This window comes from Anguilla rostrata, chromosome 16 (genome assembly GCF_018555375.3).
Source record: "Anguilla rostrata isolate EN2019 chromosome 16, ASM1855537v3, whole genome shotgun sequence".
Taxonomy (NCBI): domain Eukaryota; kingdom Metazoa; phylum Chordata; class Actinopteri; order Anguilliformes; family Anguillidae; genus Anguilla; species Anguilla rostrata.
The window spans coordinates 7,625,012-7,645,779 of NC_057948.1; the positions used below are offsets into that span (position 1 = coordinate 7,625,012).

The window sequence follows — 20,768 nt, forward strand, 5'->3', positions numbered from 1 at the left end:
TACGTTTATACTATTTGCTTATTTTGTGCGTGTCCTACCATATTTATGATGGGAAAGTGTTGGTACTAAGCATGCGTGACATGATGGGGATTAACGATGTGAATATCTAACATGTTTACAATTTACTTTCCTCTTTTTTCCATGATGATCATGTATGTAGTGTGTAGTGTGTACCTTGTGCTGGAATCAAGTCAACAGGTCTGTTCACCCCCTTGACACCTGTGGGACCCCTTGGTGTGCAGCCAAACTTAGCTCCTCTCCTTCCTTAGAAAGGTGTTATTTTTTTTGGTCAGACGTAAAACCCTCTTGGTCGTTTGTGCAGGCATGCTAACCAAGCTAACCATGACAACCGCTCATCGCATGTTGGCATTACAACCTCCCATCAAGAGCAATGTAGTCCTGTTGATTTAAAATGAACTCCCAATCACGGAGGAGTTTGATTTAGGCCGTTCTTTCAGTCGGATTATACCCGTCAGCGACGGCTTTGACGGCCCGGAAAGGGGAACGCCTTTTTTTTTTTTTTTTTGGCACATTGAATTTTGCTGTTGTCGTTGGTAAAGGGAGTCACTAGATTTGAAACACAGTGAAGGCTTGGCCCTACTGCTCACACGTAATAATCCTCCAAAGTGTCATGCTGTTTATTTTTGTCCTCAGTACACAGGGGAGATTAATGCATTTAATTTACTGTCGTCTGATTGGAAGAAATGTCCTCTGGTATTTGGCTTTTATCACAGGTTGCAAAAAGCTTTGAGATTGGAAAAAAATTATAACGGTGTATCGTTTATTTCCATTTGACTTTTCTTTTACGACTTACGATCTTATTAAAAATAGAAATATAGAATATAGTCATGTGACCCTTCCTTTCCGGGTCGATTTCTAAGAGATCACAATGCAGTGGCTTGTTTAGCTTCCTCATGAAGTAAGTTAGGGGTCTGGAACTCTGGTCCTTTCTGGTTCGGGTTTTGTGATTCCCCTTCAATCAGCTGCAAATGAAGGTCTTAGAAACAAGGTGTGCAGACTCTTAAGCTAATGAGCGGCTTAAATTAAGCACTTAAGTGCAAGAACGCATCAAAAAACCAGCGGACACAGCAGCCTTCCAGGATTTGAGTTTGAGACCCCTGGGGTCAGTGATACGAGGTGGGCTGGGGCAGTGTGGGAAGGGTGCATCTCTAAAATGGACAGTTTGAAAACACGGACGAGCCCCAAGCTGCCGGGCTCTCTCAACCCCTTCAGAATGGCTGTGTGTCTGACGGGCTGTGTGTCTGATGGGCTGTGGCTGTGTGTCTGATGGGCTGTGTGTCTGATGGGCTGTGGCTGTGTGTCTGATGGGCTGTGTGTCTGACAGGCTGTGGCTGTGTGTCTGAGGGGCTGTGTGTCTGATGGACTGTGTGTCTGACAGGCTGTGGCTGTGTGTCTGATGGGCTGTGGCTGTGTGTCTGATGGGCTGTGTGTCTGAGGCTGTGGCTGTGTGTCTGAGGGGCTGTGTGTCTGATGGACTGTGTGTCTGATGGGCTGTGTGTCTGATGGGCTGTGGCTGTGTGTCTGACGGGCTGTGTGTCTGATGGGCTGTGGCTGTGTGTCTGATGGGCTGTGGCTGTGTGTCTGACAGGCTGTGTGTCTGATGGGCTGTGTGTCTGATGGGCTGTGTGTCTGATGGGCTGTGGCTGTGTGTCTGACAGGCTGTGTGTCTGATGGGCTGTGTGTCTGATGGGCTGTGTGTCTGATGGGCTGTGGCTGTGTGTCTGACGGGCTGTGTGTCTGATGGGCTGTGTGTCTGAGTGGCTGTGTGTCTGAGGGCTGTGTGTCTGAGGCTGTGCTGTGTGTCTGATGGGCTGTGGTCTGTGTGTTCTGACGGGCTGTGTGTCTGAGGCTGTGGCTGTGTGTCTGAGGGCTGTGGCTGTGTGTCTGAGGGCTGTGTGTCTGATGGCTGTGGCTGTGTGTCTGAGGGCTGTTTTCTGAGGCTGTGTGTCTGATGGTGGCTGTGTGTCTGATGGGCTGTGGCTGTGTGTCTGATGGGCTGTGGCTGTGTGTCTGATGGGCTGTGTGTCTGATGGGCTGTGGCTGTGTGTCTGATGGGCTGTGGCTGTGTGTCTGATGGGCTGTGTGTCTGACAGGTTGTGTGTCTGATGGGCTGTGTGTCTGATGGGCTGTGTGTCTGATGGGCTGTGGCTGTGTGTCTGATGGGCTGTGGCTGTTTCCTCCCAGGCAGGGTGTGCAGGAGAGGAGCGATTCTACTGCAGTCCTCTCAGAGCTACTCAAGCAGAAAGGGTCCTGTGGAGAGAGGGAGAGACACACAGAGAGAGGGAGAGAGAGAGTGTGTGAGGGAGGAAGAGAGAGAGGGGGGAAGAGAGTGAGGAAAGGAGAGTAAGAGAGAAAGAGCAACAAAGGAGGGAGGAAAGAGAGAGGCGTGTAAGAGGGAGGGAGGGGACAGAGGAAAGTAGAGTCAGAAGGGAAGAGAAAGTGGAAAGCAGAGGAAGAGAGAGGGAGGTGAGAGAAAGAGAGAGAGAGAAAGAGGGAGAAACAGGGTGGGTCACCTCGCTGCATCGTTCCACATTTTTAATGAGCTTCCTCTCACACACACACACACATCCGGCGCCTTTCCCTCCGCTCGGCAGAGAAGCGGTTTGTCCTATTCAGACCGTCGCCGCTAGCGGAGGTGCACGTGGTAGGAACGCGCTTTAAACGAAAGGTCGCAGGTTCGTTTCCAAGTAAGGACACTGCTGTTACCTAGCAAGGTACTACCTGCATGCTTCAGATATATCGCTGTATAATGGATACATGAGGCTATTAAAGTGGTAGTCCTCTGTAAGAGCTGCTAAATGCCTGTAATGTAATGTAATGTAATGGAACGATAGCCCTCCGTGTGCATTTATTACTTTTTAATCACTTTTGCATCAAAACTTCTTCTACCATCAGCCTGCAGGAAGAAAACTCAAGCATGCTGTTACCCATTGGCCGGTGGACAGAACTTTTTTTTGTTTTTATTTTAATTCCAAAGAGGCTTCTTTTTGGGGCCGGCCCCGTAGCCCACTGCGATGGTGATTTTCTCTCTAAAGGTTTTTTGGCGCGAACGCAAATACGCCTGTCGAGCCTAACTTTTATCCTCATCGCAGTTTTGGGACCGATCGGTGACCTGACAGATCCAAACAAGCGTGACTGTGATTGACCTTATGGGACGTGTCTCGCACCCCCCAACCACCCCCCCCCAAAAAAAATAGCTTTTATTAATTTGCATCTTCCAGCAAGTACTTCTTTCTTTCTTTTTCTCCCTCTTTTTTTAGGCCGAAGGGGGGGAGTGCGACACCTCTTCAAAGAGCCGACTCCTTTACCCCCCCCCCCCCACCCCCCCCCCCCCCCCCCCGCGCGTATTGTCCGACAGCACTTTTACATGCATGCGAATGGGTTTAAAATGGCCCCTTTCTTCCCATTCAGGCTATATGTCATTGTTGTGGGCAGTAGGCTGTGTCTATTTATTTAGCGGTAATTGGTGAGGGAAACAAGGGGGTAGTGAAGTGCACCCACTTATCTCACTTCCCTGTCGCGGCGGCCCGGAACGTCTCTGCGGGGCCGACAGCGTTCCCGTGATGTCCGTTTTATACCTAGGCGGACAAACGCGATCGAGGGGCCGGGTTCCGCCATTGTCCCGCGCTCCGTTTGAGACCGTCTCCTAGCGCGTCGTCCGCGCCAGAGGACTAGCCGCCCGCGCCGAAGAGCGACCTTTTCGTTTTCAACTTCGCCCCCCCCCCCCATTCCCACCACCAACAACAACCAGCACCCCCCGGCCGGCGTAATCTAATGATTTCACTTACACCTCCCTTATTTAACACTGTCAGAGAAAAGTAAGGAATCCGCCATTCATAATTCACATGTCATTTGCTGCTCCGCATTGTGTGAAATTTAATTACGCGGCGCCGACTGTAGCCAGCGCTCGTTTGTCTCCGCTCGCCGCTACAATGCGCCATTGACGGGGCTCGGCCCCCCCCCCCCCCCCCACCACTAAAACCCCCCGCCCCCCCTTTATACCGCCTCACCTTCTGCCGCGGCCGCCAGGGCCCCGCGCACTCTTTCCCGAACGCCCCCCCTTTTGTCAGGCGAAACGAGAGAGTTGACCCCCATTTTCATTTAAAAATCCTGGGGGTGGGGGGGTGGTGGGTTGGGCAGGCAACGTATAAAAGAATTCCCCCTTTTGAAAAGATTTTTTTTATTCAGGGCCCCTCCTCGTCACAATGGAATATACAGATATATACTTTTTGCCGGAAAGCGATTACTCCCCTACCAGCCAAAAGTAATAGTTTTTGTAAGACCTGTGTGGAGTCGGAGGAGAGAAATTGAAAGGGGGGGGGGGGAGGGTTGGGTGGGGGAGGGTGGGGGGGGGGGTTAGCCACAGGTGTTTGGTTTGTAATTGTGCGCCGTTGGTAGTGTCGGTGTCCTCGTTTGTATATCACGGGGGCCAGGCTGTACCCCAAACATCTTGGGGAAGGGGTAGGGGGGTGGGGGGGGGGGGGGGCGAAGGGGTGGGGGGGCAAGCCGGACCCAGAGTCGCTAATGGCGTGTTCTCGTGCGTCTTTAGAGCGTTTCTGAATCTTTTCCTTTAAATCAAACGCGCCGCCTCCCGGGTAATTGCAGCCTGCTCGACCTCCTGCGGCGAGGCTCACACAACTGTAATCCCCCTGACAACTCCGACTCGGCTCCAACTTGGCAACCGTCCCGTCCCTCGGCAAAAAAAAACACCGAGTTTGTATTAAGAGGATGAAGAGGATAATTATTAGATTCAGAAACAGTTTCCCGGCAAAAAAAAAAAAAAAGGGAAAAAAAAATCGGTTGGTATTCACCGCCGTGAAAAAGTGTTTACAGTGCCGAGGATGCGGTGTTTCTGTCGTTCGGCCGCCAGGCGAGCGCCTCTCTCTCTCTCTCTCTCTCTCTCTCTCTCACACACACACACACACACACACATCTCTCTCTCTCTCTCTCTCACACACACACTCTCTCTCTCTCTCTCTCACACACACACACACACACACTCTCTCTCTCTCTCTCTCTCACACACACACACACACACACACACTCTCTCTCTCTCACACACACACACTCTCTCTCTCTCTCTCTCACACACACACACCTCTCTCTCTCTCTCTCTCACACACACACACACACACACACACTCTCTCTCTCTCTCACACACACACACACACACACACCTCTCTCTCTCTCTCACACACACACACACACACACACACACACACTCTCTCTCTCTCTCTCTCTCTCTCCTCTCTTTGCCACCGGCTGTACAAATAAATAAATAGACAAAATTTAACAATGGGAATTAACGAGGTGGAACGGACTGCTCGAATTTGACCTCGGCGTCCCAATGCGGTTGAAAGGGTTTTTCGTTTTTCTTTTTTTTTGTCGTAGCTAACTTGGCCTGTTTTTATTTTTATTTTTTGTTTTTTTGTTTCTTTCTTTTTTTGTTTGTTTTTTTTGTTTGGTATGTTTTGCCTAGTCAAGACTCAGTTTGTAGTACCAGCCCCTTGGCTTTCCACTTTCTGAGTTCCGTTGTCAGTCGGCTTGTTCACTTTTCCGTGTGCTCATTCCGGATCTTTCTCTGTTTCTCTTTTTTTTTTTTGTTTCCTTCAGAAAGCCGGGACACTTCTGCTCGGTTTCTAGAGTATTGAGCTAGCTGGAGGTCTGCTCTGCAGGCGCAGAGTGCTTTTTTGTGTAAAAGATGCTCCCCTGATTGAAGGATGTGGAATTTTTGGCGAGGGGTGGTGTGTCTCCTCAGAGGAGGACAGGAGAAAGATAACAGAGCGGATATTTGCCAACACAGTTTCCCCCCCCACCAGGCTCAGGATCACAGTGGGGGTGAATTTGCACGACAGTCACATGCGTGTCACGGACAGTCTCTGGTCCCGCACCTGACGCTTGCTGCCCCCCGCTCACCCCCTCCTGCACCCTCCCCCCCCCCCGAGCCCTGCTCTGGCAGAGTCACCCTCGCCCTCCACCCGGGCCGCAGATGGTTCCTTTCAGAAGCCCACACTGCCCCCCACCAATCAGAACACGGTGTCCACCAATCAGAGCACGGTATCCAACTATCAGAGCATGGTGTCCACCAATCAGAGCATGGTATCCAACTTTCCAACTTATACGGTCGGGGTTGTCCACTAAATGCATGAGACACAGTGACCCGCAGTGACGCAAACTGTCCCGTATTCGCCACAAAATATGTAAATATTGTCCAGAATAAAAAGAAAACTAATAGCCACATGGGGAGACATTGGTTGAAGGAAAAACACCTAATGTGAAAGAAACACCTATGTTTTTGTGGGAAAAAATGATTGAAGCGATATTTTGACCGATATTTTGGTACCATTGACTTGCATTGAAACATGTGCCTGAGAGACCTTTTCTGGAGCCAGCTGCACTGTTGTGAGAATGCCTCTTAACAAGACCAGGAAGCCAGCTTCAAAAAACGCAGCTTCACACATCCCCAAAGAGAAATCCACTCTGACATTCTCTGAGCACCTGAAGCATGTGTGGTGTGTGGAGGGGCTGGGGGGGGGAGGGGGGGGGGGAGTGGTTTAGAGGGCAGTCCTCCACACACACCAGGAGCACTGTGACTGACTCACGTTGTGTCACAGCCCATACATATCCAGGACACCATCTGTCAGAAGATTTACAATTTTTTGTATTTTCTGCTTCCAGTAATTCAAGAGAATAGTTGTGCTTCTTTTTTTAATGTTGATTTTGAAAGTATACATAAGGTAAACACAAAAAAAAACCTATTTCCATGCTTGTGCCAGTTACTTGTGACTGTTGACTTTGGAGGCAACATAGCACAATAGGGATTCCTGCATCAGTAGTTTTCTTGACTTCATCTGAAGTGATTGGGCTCATCAGACCTGGTTTCAGCTTTGCACATATTCGACATAGCTTGATATTTTGATAGCTGACATGTTAGTTCATACCCAGGATGCAAAAGGGCACAGGTGGAAAAAAATATTGCGTGGCGCCATTTCAGGCTGTAAATCTCCCAGCATGCACCGAGGAGGGAACTCGTGGGAATATTAGGTCCTTGGGGTCTGTGGAAAATGAAAAGCAGCGGAGTTTTTTTGACAAGGTGGCTGAGGTGATGGCTCATTTAGTCTGACACCTTGTAAACCCTAAAGGTGCCTGCTTCCACACAGGACTCACCTAGCAGCGGCTAAATATATTAGACTGCCTGCAGGGACGCAGAGTCAGAGCCCGATTGGAGGCTTTCAGAGCAGAAGGGGGGGAGAGGGAGGAGGGAGGAGGGAGAGAGAGATGAGGGTTTGGAGGGGAGGGAGTGTTGTTTCCTGAGCCATGAGTCACCAGAAAGATGAGGCTTGAACAGATACGATCCCTCTACGGGGAAGCCGAACAGAATCAACAGCGCGGAGAACGCGACGCGGTCGCCGTGCGTGACCCCGCCTCCGTGGACCTCTCGACGCAGAGGCCGAGGCTTCCGACGGTGTTTCCGAGGTCGTTCCCGCGAGCGCGACGACGATTTTCCGTTTCCTTTCCCTCGTAGTCGAGGGAATTTCCTCCCCCTCCCCCCCCCCACCCCCCCGTCTCTCAGCCCTCGGATCAAGTGGTGGGTAATCTCGGTCAAGCATCACGTAGAGTGTACTTCAGGGCAGCGTTCCCCCATTGTTTGCGCTGGTTGGAGCGAAGGCAGCTCTGTGGGTGAAACTCTCCCCTTCATAAGTAAGTGTTTGCTTACACTTAAGTAGGAATTACCGCCGAGGAGCAGAAATAAAGCCAATTAAGAGATGCTTTGGATAATGAGCCCTTATCAGCCACTGTTGGGGCTTTTAAGGGGATGTTAAGAGCTGCGAAGGAGTCCTTCAAATCGGATACCGTGCCACAGGCCGGAACGTCGTTGAGATGAGACCGTTCGATGTCTTTTTTTTTGGTGGTTCCGCCTCCATTGTGACCATTTTTGTCAAACCTGTGCTTCAGTGGGTTCAAATTTGTAATGCAGATTAACTTCTCTTTTGGCTTCCACTTCAGGGCTCAGGTTTCTAGTGAGGGACAAGTTTAAATAGGGGTTGTACTTTCAAACTGGAGGAGTTCGCAGGACATTTCTGAGGCCATTTGTTGTGAAGGGTAAAGGAATTTCAGGGTGTGTTCCCATGCATATTGTCTGGAGGCAGAGAAACCAGCAGACGTCTTACCTTGTGCCTCATTCAAACTTCTCAGACTTCATATCTCGGCATCCATGGGTGACCTGCTCTCCAGTAAGACCTCAAAAACAGCCCGGGTCGAAGCTAAGCCCTCATCTTTTTAAAGTTCTGTAGATTCCAACCCGTTGACATGCTTTAGCTGGGACCAATCCCTAAACTCACTGAATTCCAGATTTATAGCCTGCACTGTAGCTCTTAAATTCATTCTGGTCCTGGGAGATTTTATTGGGAAGGTTTTGACAGCCTACGCTCTCCCAGGACGGCCAATCCTCTAACTCACTGGCTCCTAATCTATAGGCCTCATTGTAGCTCTCAGATTCATGTTAGTCCTGGGGGATGGGGGAGGGGGGTTTACTGGGTAGATTTTGACAAGTCTATACTCTCCTCCTGCAACCCTCCCCACCCCCACCGCCACGCCCACCCCTCAACCTTCACCGTTGTTTATTGGGCACGAGAACGTGCTGAGGGGCTCTTCCCTGCCTGTCTGCGGAGAGGAGCGGGGGGCCGGGGGATGAGTTCGCTCAGCGGTGCTGACGGGCATTGTGCGGCCCGGCTGGTGGAGGGGCGAGCGCATTGGGTGGCGCGGCGCGGCGTGCCTGGCAGGGCGCTGGGGTTACCCCGGGCGACGCTGGTTTTTGGCGCACTTCGCCCCGAAGTCCCCGGTACGCCGGGTCTTTGTCCTCCTCGAGTGCCGTCCTCTCGGTAGATTTATTTCGGGAAAGGGCCGGCAAGCACCTCCTGATGGATTATGCGTTACCTCCTCCCTCCACCCCCCCCCACCCTCCTTTTTTCACCCAGCCTGATCCAGGGCTCTTCCACATCACTGGCATAAAAAGGGCTAGCTGACTTTACAACCGCTCTCTATTTCTGGAGCATCGGAGAAGAGTACCACCCGTTCCTCCTCTCTCTCCTCCTCCCTACCCCTCCCCTCCCCTCCTCCTCCTCCTCCTCCTCTCTGCCATCCTTCCCTGTTGTCTAGACAGCTGATAATACCTGCTGGTTCATTAGGCTGTTTTCTTACGGTTCTGTGGGGAGATAAAAGGCCGAAGAGGTTGGTGATGACGGGGGGGGGGGTGGGGTGGGGGGTGGGGGGGGCTTTTCCTGTGCCCCAGCGCGGGGGAGGGCCTAATGAGCACACTCAGACCGTGAATGCAGCGGCTTCCTGCTCCAGCCCTTAGTCATGGAACCAGGAACAGGAAGGAACTCCCATCAGTGGGTCCCGCTGTTACCGGAGCTGACACAGTAACCCGCGCCTGACCTCGTTTTCGGTCGCGGAACGCGTAATGCGTTTCAACTGCCGGTGAACCTGCCTCGTGTGTTTGGGGGGGCGGGGGTGAGCATGAAGGATGTCATTTCGGGGGGGAAGCGCCAACGTGCCGTGTGCGCTTCAGTGTTTTCTCCAACAGGGTCGGGGCGCGTTTGGAGATGCGCGCATGAATAAAACATGGCGCAAACGTGCGACGGCGCCCAGCGGATGCGGGACGGCGAGGGGCGGGCGAGCCGCGCGCGGCAGGGGGGTTGGAGCTTCGCCGAATCGCGGCCGTTTCTCGCTAGCTATTTTTTTTTTCTTCCTTTTTTCTCCTCGTCGATGCCTGTGATTTCCCAGAGCTGTTAGGTCCCAGCAGGCCTAATCTCCACACTTGTGGCACTGGTGGGGAGGAAGGAGAGGTGCATTCTGGGACTTAGAAGGGCGCACGCGCTGCTCATGCTGGCCCCGCAGGCGGGTGATGTCACGTCGGCTGATCGCACGCTGAACCGCTGAACGCCTGCGCCTTGGGGTGCGTCAGGGAAACTTTTTGAGGCTCTTCTTTTGACAAGTGGTATTTATTAACGCTGAACACATGAGAGCTATAACTGCATGGAAGCAAATGGGCAATTTCGAATGAGAGAACTCCTGTATTCCTTCCTGTATTACTGTTGTTATTATTTATCATTTATGTCAGTGTTTCTTGGATCGTGTGTATCTTTGATTTGCTGTATATTAAATAACGGTGTCTTATAACCTCATGCGGGCTAGGCATTTTACGATGCATGACATTGAAAGACAAAGAAAAATCAACCAATCGATGTGCAGTAGGAGCGGAAGGCCAAAGCCTCGGTCACCAAGCATCCCTCGATGACCTCCCTTGAAAATGGAGGTCTGAGGCGGCTTCACGTCCTTCTTTAAGTCTTGAATCTTTGCTCCTGCTCATTTTACGCCAAATTAACTTTACCTCTGGAGGCGGTGAACGTTCTTCCTTCGTCAGTCGTGTGACTCCTCCTACGACGCCGCGCGCTTGGCTCTTGCACGACGAGCGGGTTCGAAACGGAGAGCCTCTCGATGGCTGTGCGTCTGCGCTCACTCAGAACGATATGCCCGGCGGCGTTTGTTCACCTGATTAGGTCTTGGCTGCGGTCTTCGGCTTGAGGCGAACGTGTCGTTACGAGTGCCGAACGTGCCGGTCCCGATGTCGGAACTGCAGCGTGGCGCAAATGCGGTCGCGGTGTAGTTAAGCAAAGTCGCTTCAGGTTGTTCCAGTAGGAAAGCAGGCGCAGGAAAAGGCAGTGGCGGGGCATGCAGTCTCATCATGCAGTAGAGCCGATGTCGTTCCCAGGGGTTCATTGTAAAACTCGTACTGACTTTCCCAGGAAATTTGAAGTTTATATATATTAATTAATAAACATTTTATTATAAAATGTTTAAAATATGTATGTATATATAAAATATATAACATTGTAATGTAATGTGTGTGTGTATGTATCACTTTTGCTTTAAGAGGTACCCTTTGAGAGTCCTAGAGTGCATATTCGTAGCCCCGTTGTGTGACAGCGTTGGCCCTCGAAGCTTTTGTAGCCGTATTTCTGAAGGCAGATGAACTCCCAACATGATAATGATTGACTTTAAGAATAAGGCTTTTTATCACTGTGATTTGACAAGAGCTGATTTCACAGTCAAGGGTAGCACTTTGATGATGTTTTTGTCCGTTAATCCATTAGATCAAGCTTACATTTTTGTTCGTCGTAGTTTTAATGTGCAGAACGAGGAGCTGTTTCCCTAGCAGCGGGGAGAGAGAGGCGCGTACGGCGCGGTGGCGAATGGGCGGCGTTTCCCCCGGCGACGGTGGAAAAAGCGCTCCTGTTTCCTACCGGGCGCCATTAGAGGCGTAATGAGCGGAGGGCTGTGGCGGGGGACTTCTCCTTGCTCCAGCGGCGTTGTCATAATATATGCGACCGTAGCGTCTGAGGTCAGTCTATTCGATGTGAAGGCAGCACTTACATGCATCCCCCCCCCTCACCCCCCACCCACCTGGGCCTGGCTGTGTCTGTAGGCTTTTCCCAGACACCCCGTGCCCTGTCCCCCCCCAAGGCGAAGCGCTCGCTGCATTAAATATTTCACTTAAGCCGTCCCGCCGGCCCGCCCTCGTCCATGCGCACTACCCGCTTCTCCCGAACCCCCCTGCCCCCCCGCCCCCCAAAGATGCTTCTGTGTTTGGAATTGGCGCTGCGATTTCTCTCGGCTTGAAGCATTTAGAATCGGCGTTTTGAGGAGACGTTTTTTTTTCTTCTCTATTTATGTTTTTAGAAGTAATGTTTTTTTTTTTAATTGTGGGGGCGAGGTTTGTGAAAGCAATCAACTTTCCAGAAAACATTGACAGGGACGGAACGAATCGGGAGAACTTGAGAACGACCGCGTGCGAGGAATGTGTCGTGTGTTAGACCCGAAAGAAGAAATGGTTCTTTAGCAGCTCGCAGTGTTTCCTGTGATAAGTTTAATTTGATTGAGTCGTTACGAGATTAATGCGCTTTGTGTGTTTCCTGGAGCCTCCGTCCCACTGAACTGTGCTGTTCTTTACTTGCCTGCCAGTTTATTTACCCATCAAACATGAAGAATATCTCCGCTTCTTATATACGTTTCAAACGTTACCTGAGTTCAGTGCAGGCATGTAGGTTACCAAGGTTATCAGTAACCTTTTCTGATGATTAGTCAAGCGGATTTGGAAATCATCGATTTGAAGTCAAATCATTTTTGCTGTTTTCAAAGCCTGTAGCTCTCTTCAGAATAGAAGAAGCTAGTGTTCTGTAGGGGTGCTTCTGCTGCAAGTGGCGTACACTTTCACATTCACTTGCATCAAATAATTAGGTTGATCATGCTGTTAATTGAACACACAACTTGGTTTGGTTTGATTTGATTTGAGTACCTATTTCAGTTATTAGTAACCAGTTAAAGGAGTTTACTTGTAAAACATAAATGGACCTCCAGGCGTTTGTTTGTCACAAATGCAAATGGGAACACCTCACATTAGCCAGTTTTTCAGTTAGCTGCAAGTTTTTTGGAATGTTTTTTTTTTTTTGCAAAAATCTAAGCCAGCGTTCTAGAACTCCATTGCTTTCATTTCCAGTAGTGATTGTTGCATCAATATTACAACGTTCAGTTGAGAACATGGCATGTTTGTGGTCCTCACGCCTTACAGGGCTAAGAACGCGTGAGTAAAGGGAGCGGGGTGAAAGGCTGCCTCATCGCGGGAGGCTTCACCTGGTGGAGCCGTCTGGCGACAGCTTGGCGAGGCAGTGGCTACGGCCTGGTGCTCCGTGGGTAGCCTGGCATCACCTGTGTCTGGGTGAGGGTGGGGGGTGGGGGTGGGTTTGGGGGCCTGCGGACCCTACCGAGGTGCTCAGGCCTCCTGGTTAATCCACCCCCCCACCCCAAAGAGACGTGGCCCTCCTAGAACCAGGAGGCTTGTGGGTAAACAGCCGGGCAACACGACAGCTGCGAGTGTGAAGCGAGAGGCTCTGTCGGCCCCTCAAATGCGCAGTAATCACAACAAAAAAAAACTAAGAGAGAAAGGTTGGCGGAAGGTGAGGTCCTCCTTTGTGTTCGCGAGGGCTAGAATTACCGCCAGCTTTAGCCCCCCTTGTTTCTTCTGGTTTCCAGTATTTCACTTTCTACAGTTTTTCACCGAAAGTGGCTTTAAAATTGTATTTTTTTTTTGGGAAAGGGTCGCCGCCAGTTGCGCCGTTCAAGAGATTTGCGGAGGAACATTACCCGATTGCTCTGTGTGGGATTGGCCAGCCCCGAACCCGACTGCGGGTCACGCCAAATGAAGGCGCCCCTCCCGCGTTCGGGTTCCCCTGCGCGGGAGGGGCGGCCCGAGGACGGTCTGGGGAACAATGCGCCCGTCACCCTACACCGCTGGGGGATTACGGGCGGTGTCGGCCGGGGGGGCGTGGTTTGGCGGACTGGGGGTCAGGGTGGAGTCTCAGCTCAGGCAAACGTTTCGCCAGATTCATCCGTCGAGGCAGTAGTAATGACACGGGACATGGAAATGTATAATTCCCTCCTACTCCACCACACCCAACTTTTTGGGGACAATTTATGTCACTCGTATTTAGTCTGTCCGTCTGTGAGTGTGAGCAAATATTTACACTAAACGACTAAAAATACTGTTTGTATTTTTAAATATATGCTGGAATATGTCATTTGTTTTTATAGCATTGTCCATGACCTGCCAGTGAACTTGTTTTAGCCAGCTGTAGGTGGTAGTTTTGTTCCGTCCTTCAGCAAAAATCTGAAGAAACCCCTACACAAGAAATACTTGCAAAAAGAGATTTGTGTTTTTCCCATGTTAATATTTGCACCACAAGCAAGGGAGTTTTTGTGGAATATAAGTGAGTGATAGGTGTGAGTTTCTCTGTGAAAACTCAATACATTACAAAAGAGTGTACGCTATGTTTCATTAACTCATTCATTCATTCATTCCTCAAAAAATAGATCCACTGGCTGTCAGCAGTCAGTTCAACTTGACTTCTGTTCCTTGTCCTGTTCTTTGGGCTGACCAAGGCTTTCAGTGACGAGAACGTAACTGTTGTCAACTAGCTGTTGACTGTAATTTTATTTTGTCGCCATCCTTTCGAGCGCAGTACTTTTCCGTTCGAGCAGATTACAGAACGGCCGCTCTGATCTAGAGTGGCTGTAACACAATGCTTTAAACCGCGAGTCAGGCTCACGGGGTCGAAGTGTCTCGTTAAATTAGCACCTAATTCTTCTGCAGTTAGCGGCGGGCTACGGGTTGTGGAATGCCTTTGATGGTTTACTTACAGTGGGGGGGGGTGGGGGGGGGGGGGGGTATGTTCCTGATCTCCGTTTGGGGAAATGCTGGTGTTTTGGACCTCACATTGCCGCTCTTGCTTAAGTGATATAAACCCCGTTAAACCCAACAAAGCCCCAGGGTTAGAGTTCACTTCATCCCCGCTTGACTAACACGCAACGCGCGTTTCAAACGCTACTTATTTGCGTATTCGCGAGGGATTTTTTTCCCCCCTAACGTGACTAAAAACGTGCTCGGGCACTGTGCACGGAGGACTGCATTTGGACTGCATTTTTAAAATTTTTATATAGCGCTTTTATCCAAAGCGCTTTACAATTGCTGCCTCTCATTCGCCAGAGCAGTTAGGGGTTAGGGGTTAGGTGTCTTGCTCAAGGACACTTCGACACGCCCAGGCCGGGGTTTGAACCGGCAACCCTCCGACTGCCAGACGACCGCTCTTACCTCCTGAGCCATGTCGCTCCGGAGGGGGGACGCTGGGGGAGAACAGTGGCAGTAAGTGCACAGATGAGGTTTGGAATAGAGCGCACGGTGACGACGTTGGTGTCGTGTGAGGAAATGTATGTGAAATTAATTACGTGCCGAAAGACACGCCAAAAGTGTTTGAATTGGTTACTCTCTCACTCCCCACTCCCCCCCCCCCTTCTCTTTCTTTAGCGGCCGGCTTGCTCCCCCTGCCCTCCCCCCCGCCCCACACTGCGGTCCACAGGTGGGAAACTGAATCCAAAAAGACCATGATTAGCGACTGTCCCCCTGAACTCCCAGAGTTCCCTTGTCTTCTCCCCGCCACCCCACCCTGGCGCCCAGCGGCACTGCCAAACCCAGGAGAGCGGCCGCGGGGCCTGGCTCATACCCCGTCTGTGCTTTTGGGCAGGGAGCAGCGGACGGCGTGCGGGCGAGGCGCGCAGACCTTCAGATGGTGGGCCTCCTCCATCTGCCGTGACCCCCCCCCCCCGCCTCCTCCACACCGGCCCCCTCCCCGCCAGGCATCAGCCTCCTCCCACCTCACCCCACCCCCCCCCCCGACATTTTACCCGTCCACTACAGCCAGGGACGTTAGGAGAGCCGTCCACGCTAAATGCCACGCGCGACCGCCGGGTCTTGTTCGCGGCGTGGTGCCGTTAATGCACTCCTGTACAGAAAAACCTCCCTCGGATGCTTCCGGAAGCTTCCTGAATTGTTATTGTTGGTTTTGTAAATGGGTGAAAGCGCTCAAACCGTAATTGCTTTTCCCTCGTTGTTGGCTGTCAAATGCCCCTGGCTCCTGTGGCCCGGCTGGGCAGAGGGCCTCTACCGCGCGTCGGCGACTGTCGGACAACTCGGGAGAGGAGCTTCCTGCTTTGGGCCGCCTCGGCAGTGACCGCTTCCTGTTTACCCGTCGTTTTGGGCTCTCTGTCACCCAGCGGTGGGGAACGACTCCTGGGAGGAAATGGGGTATGCTTGTTTCCGTGGGCGATGCCGACTTCCTCCTCGGCGTCCGCGCTGTCCGCTAACCGATTCCGCAACCGCGGTTCCTGGGTTCTGCGTCGTCAGGAGTTGCCCCGCGGTAAAGTACGTCCTAACAATGACATAAAATGGCATGAAACGAAGCTCTGAGAAGATGTTTCTGTCCGAAACCGCTAGTGTCCTACTGTAAAATATTGCAAGGTGTTTAGTTCGAACTTTTTCAGCTACTAAAATATCTGCTTAGTCTGGCGCATTTCCAACACGCTGCATGGCCATTTACCACTCACTCACTCACTGCACCTCAGACTGTTGGTGCATGATGTCATTTTTGTCCCCCATAAAGGACTACTCACTTATGTAGAATAGATTGTGTTTTTTTTTTGCTGGGGTTTCCTCGACAGAACGTACACTGCACTGGGCTTACCCGAGCCAAGCGGGGTCTGGATCGATGCGTTGTTTTCCTTTCTTAATTACACTCGGTAGGCTTGCAGGCCATGTCGGTGGGGTGGCTGGCTGGCTCACAGGATCCTGGGGACCCTACGTTGTGGCTGCTGACTGCACTGGACTAGAGGCTGTGACCGTAGCCTGGAGTAAAGGCGTTGTACTTGATGGGGTTAGGGAACCTGTCGCTAGTCTCACAAAATGAGGACAACCTATAACACACACACACACACACACACACACACACACACACACGCACGCGCACACACACCTTGAACATTTGCGCGCGTTCTGCTCGCCGGGCGTCGTATCTGGCAGCTTAATTCTTCAGATGCGTTTGCCCGTCTGGCGGTTTAACATTTTAATTGTCAGATTCGGTAGGATTTGCGCAACTATAAATAGAGATAATTACAATGCAACTCGCTGATCGCATATTCCTGCCAAGAGGAGCCTGTACACTGCGGCGGGGGGGCGCCGGGGCGGGGGGGGGGGGGCTTTTACCCAGCAGCCTCGTCGCCGTCGCTCTCCTCCGGTTTACCTCGCTCGCCATGGCGACCCCCGCGCGGCAGGGGATGTCTCCCATAATCGGTCGGTCGGTCGGCGCGGTAACCACCGCTGACCGGCCGTTGAGAAGTTTCGAGCGAATAAAGGAAGTTAAACGCCCCGTAGAGTGACGCACGTCCTGCGGATTTGCCGGGTGGCCTGAGCTCCCGCCCCCGAGGCGGGGAAACGGGACGGCGGGGGGCGTCCGAAACGCCGCCCCTCGCGCCCGCCCGCACCCCTCCGGATGCTCAAAGAGGGGGGGGGGAATGTCCACAGGCACCTTTAGCAGGAGCGAGATAAGCATCTACGTGCGGACCAGCGGCTTTCCTTTACCTCTGAGGGGAGGGGAGGGGAGGGACCGTCTGCAAATTACAGGCCGCGGCGGGAAGAGGAGCAGCCCTCCGGCGCATTGTTCCTCAAGTGCCGAGGGCCGCGAACCCGATCCACACTGCGGAAGAAAACCCTCTTGACCCCTTTTCACCGCGCTCCGCGTTCCGGCCCGCCGATTTACGCTCGGGGCACTCCTTAAACATTCTTTTGTCGCAACAGTTGGCACTGGGGGGGGGGGGGGGGCGAGATTAGTGGCGCTGCGGAAAACGTAATGCCGGTAAACCTCTTGATTTTAACGACTCGGGTATTAGCCCCCCGCGCCACGCCCTCTCCGAGCCGTAGGAGCGCTACGGTTTTAGCGGCGCGCTAGCAGGTTTATTTTGTCGCTCGCTATCGAGAGTACGCGCTGACCGCTGAAATGATGCTTTAAGGGGCGACATAGCTCAGGAGGTAAGACCGATTGTCTGGCAGTCGGAGGGTTGCCGGTTCAAACCCCGCCCTGGGGCATGTCGAAGTGTCCTTGAGCAAGACACCTAACCCCTAACTGCTCTGGCGAATGAGAGGCATCAATTGTAAAGCGCTTTGGATAAAAGCGCTATATAAATGCAGTCCATTTACCATTTACCATTTAAGGCGATTAGCGTCCACGCGGAGGAGATATGTGCGATGTATGAGGGTCCAGTGAACTTCAGAACTTCAGGGCCAGCCCTGTAAACACGAGTGTCTGTGACTGAGTGACTGGCTGATGAAGTTACTCCATCGGTCGGCCGGTTCGGTCCAGCCATGCACTAAGTTTCGGCGTGTTCTTGACATTTCGTGTGTCAGTTGGTTATTTGTCTTTGTTTTTTTTATGTGCAAATATATACAGTACCTTCAAAAAGTTTTCATTCCCTTTGGATTTTTTTCCCCACATTTTAGAATGTTGTGCTGATGTGAGGAGCAGGGAGGGCGGCGCTTGCGCTCACGTTTGGGCGCGTCGTCGGTGTTGCTCGCCTCGGCGCTGCGACGGCCCCGTTTATAGTGCCCCCCGCGCCGCTCGCCCCTGTCGCCGCGTCTGCGTAGCGCAGGAGAAGCGCCGTGCCGCGGCGTCGCGTGACGGCGAAGCCGCAGCTGCGGGACCGATATAGCAGCCGCGCGCGGGCGGGGTCGCCGTGCCGACCACGCGGCCGGACCTGCGCGCGCGTTCTGCGGCGGGCAGCTCCGCCCCGCCGTAATTGCGTCCTGTCATATTTAAGTGCTCCCTGAAACGAAAAATTGTGACAGTTGTGTCTCTTTCTTCTCGTCCCTCTCCTTCCTCTCTTCTGTTCTGCTCTCTCTCTCTCTCTCTCTCTCTCTCTCTCTCGCCCCCTTGCACACTCCATCTCCTCCTCCTGGCTTCTTTTCTGTCCCTCTTTCTCTCTCCCTCTGGCTCTGTGCCTCCTCCTCCTCTTTTTCTTGGCCTTTCTTTTTTCTTCCCCTATCTCTGTCTCTCTCTCTCCCTCTTTCCCTCTCCCCACTGTCTCTTTTCCTCAATCTCGCATGGTTTCATTTCCTCTACCTCCTCCTCTCCCTGTCTCTCTCTCTCTCTCTCACCATCCCCTGCCCCCTCTCTCCTGTACAACTCACCTCTACCTTCCTCTGTTTCTCAATTCCATTGCTTTGTCTCACCTGGTTTCACTCTCTCTATCACCCTCTCCCCTCTTTTCCCTCTCTCTCTCTCCCTGTCTATCCCCCACTTCTCCCTCTCGCCTTCTCTCCATGTCTCTCTCTATCCCACTTCCCCCCCTCCCCCTCTCTCTCTATGCCCCACTTTCCTCCCCTTCTCTCTCCCTCTTTCCTTCTCTCTTTCTCTCTCTCCCCCTCCCTCCCTCTATCTCCCCCTCTCCTCCTCTATCCTCCACTTCCCTCTCTCTCCCCCTCCCCTCCCTCCTCTGCCCTCCTCTCTCTCTCTCTACCCCACTCTCTCCCCCTCCTCCCTTTCTCCCTCCTCCCTCCCCCTCTCTCTCTCCCTCACTTCCCCCTCCCTCTCCACCTCCCTCCCCCTCCCTCCGCCCTCCCTCTCCCTCTCCCTCTCCCCTCCCTCCGCCCTCCCTCTCCCCCCTCCTTTCACCCTCTCTCTCTCCCCTCTCTCTCTCCTCCCCTCTCCCTCTCCCCCTCCCCCTCCTTTCCCCCTCTCTCTCTCTCCCTCTTCTCTCCCCCTCTCTCTCTCCTCCCCTCTCCCTCCCCCTCCCCCTCCTTCCCCCCTCTCTCTCCTCCTCTCCCTCTCCCCCTCCTTTCCCCCTCTCTCTCTCTCCCTCTCTCTCTGCAGAGACTACACTTGCCTCCAGACTTGTCAGACACAGTGAGCCGTTCGAGCAAACCGGACCTGGCAGAGTCGGCCAAGCTGCTGAGCTCGGGCTGCGGCACCGGGGCCACCGGCAAGAAGCACCTGGACTTCTAGAGCCCCCCCCCCCCCCGCCCACTTTAACCGTTTCCCTTCCGTCCCCGTGACGTCCCAATTAGCCCACCCCCCCCCGCACCGAGGCCCCACATGAACCCTTACGTCACCCCGACGTTCAGCCCAACACTCTTAGCCAGTGTGAGGCCGTGTGAAACGCAGTCAGACCAGACTCACTTTCAATATCAATAAGGACTGAAAAATCCCTGAAACAGGGAAAGAGGCGGGGCTTAAAAAGTGAGGCGTGAGCTTCTTCTTAAAGAGCAAGCGAGCTTTGCCTTCGCAAAGAATATGCTTGCTATCCTCCAGCTTTACAAATCTCGATTTTTTTGTACAATGGATAAAACGAAAAGCTTATCAAAGGAATAAGTTTTAATATTACTTAGTGAACTCAGGAGCACTGTCGTACTTTGTTTCTTGATTTTGTAAATAAAGCAGTTAATTAATGTAGTCATTTCCCACTTTTGTCATTATTATGGCGTCACATGGTATGTATGTGTTAATGAAGAGAACGGAAACCAACACTGGTAAGTTATACAAGTGAGTATGAACTTGTTCAGTGTAAAAGCTTGCACGTTAGCAGTGTCAATTCGGCTGAAAACTTCATTATTCTGCAGTTATTTAAATTCAAGAGTTCCGCGCTTTTTTGGGCACGTTTCTTTTATTTTGTTCTGTAAATTTTCTGGGAATAGAATTTATACTTTTGTTGATAAAGCATAATTTTAAATTAACATTGTATTGGGAGGGGTTTTCCAAAATATTATATGTATATATACAATGACATAATGATTAGGCAGTATATATATATATATATAGCCTGTTAATTATGTCATTTTTTCATGGAAATCAGTTGCAAATTTAAGTGATAAATATCTATATTTCCAATGACACACGACGCTTAAGTTTTCTGAATGCATGCTGCGCCTTTCCATATTAGAATTGTTTGGCACTATATTATAAATGTACATTTACATAATTTGTATTATGAATGCAAATTTTCATAATTTGTATTATAAATGTGCATTTACACATTATACATGTAAATTTTCATCATTTGTATTATAGATGTACATTCACCTCATTTGGCAGATACTCATCCAGAGTGACAAATAACAAATGTTCACAAAAGTTTGTTATGTTTTAAAAAGGTACAATCAGGGTAGTGAAGTAAGGATTTGGGCAGTTTTTATTTCTTTGCAGTTAAGTGCATTGTCAGGCATGGTCACCTCTCTTGGCTCAACAGAGCAGCCTGGAGTACATACTGTTTGTCATTCATTTGCAGTAGAACACTAACATTGCTGTAACTGC

At 51.6% G+C, this 20,768-nt stretch overlaps 1 protein-coding gene across 1 annotated transcript in view; it reads left to right on the top strand.

Moving 5' to 3' along the window:
• elp4 (elongator acetyltransferase complex subunit 4) overlaps nt 1–19,910 on the top strand; it is a 79,748-nt gene extending 59,838 nt beyond the window's left edge. The window contains exon 10 of the mRNA XM_064312002.1: nt 19,332–19,910. Coding sequence (XP_064168072.1) covers nt 19,332–19,463 — 132 coding nt within the window. The 3' untranslated portion in view covers nt 19,464–19,910. The remainder of the gene's footprint in view (nt 1–19,331) is intronic.
• The last annotated feature ends 858 nt before the right edge of the window (nt 19,911–20,768 follow it).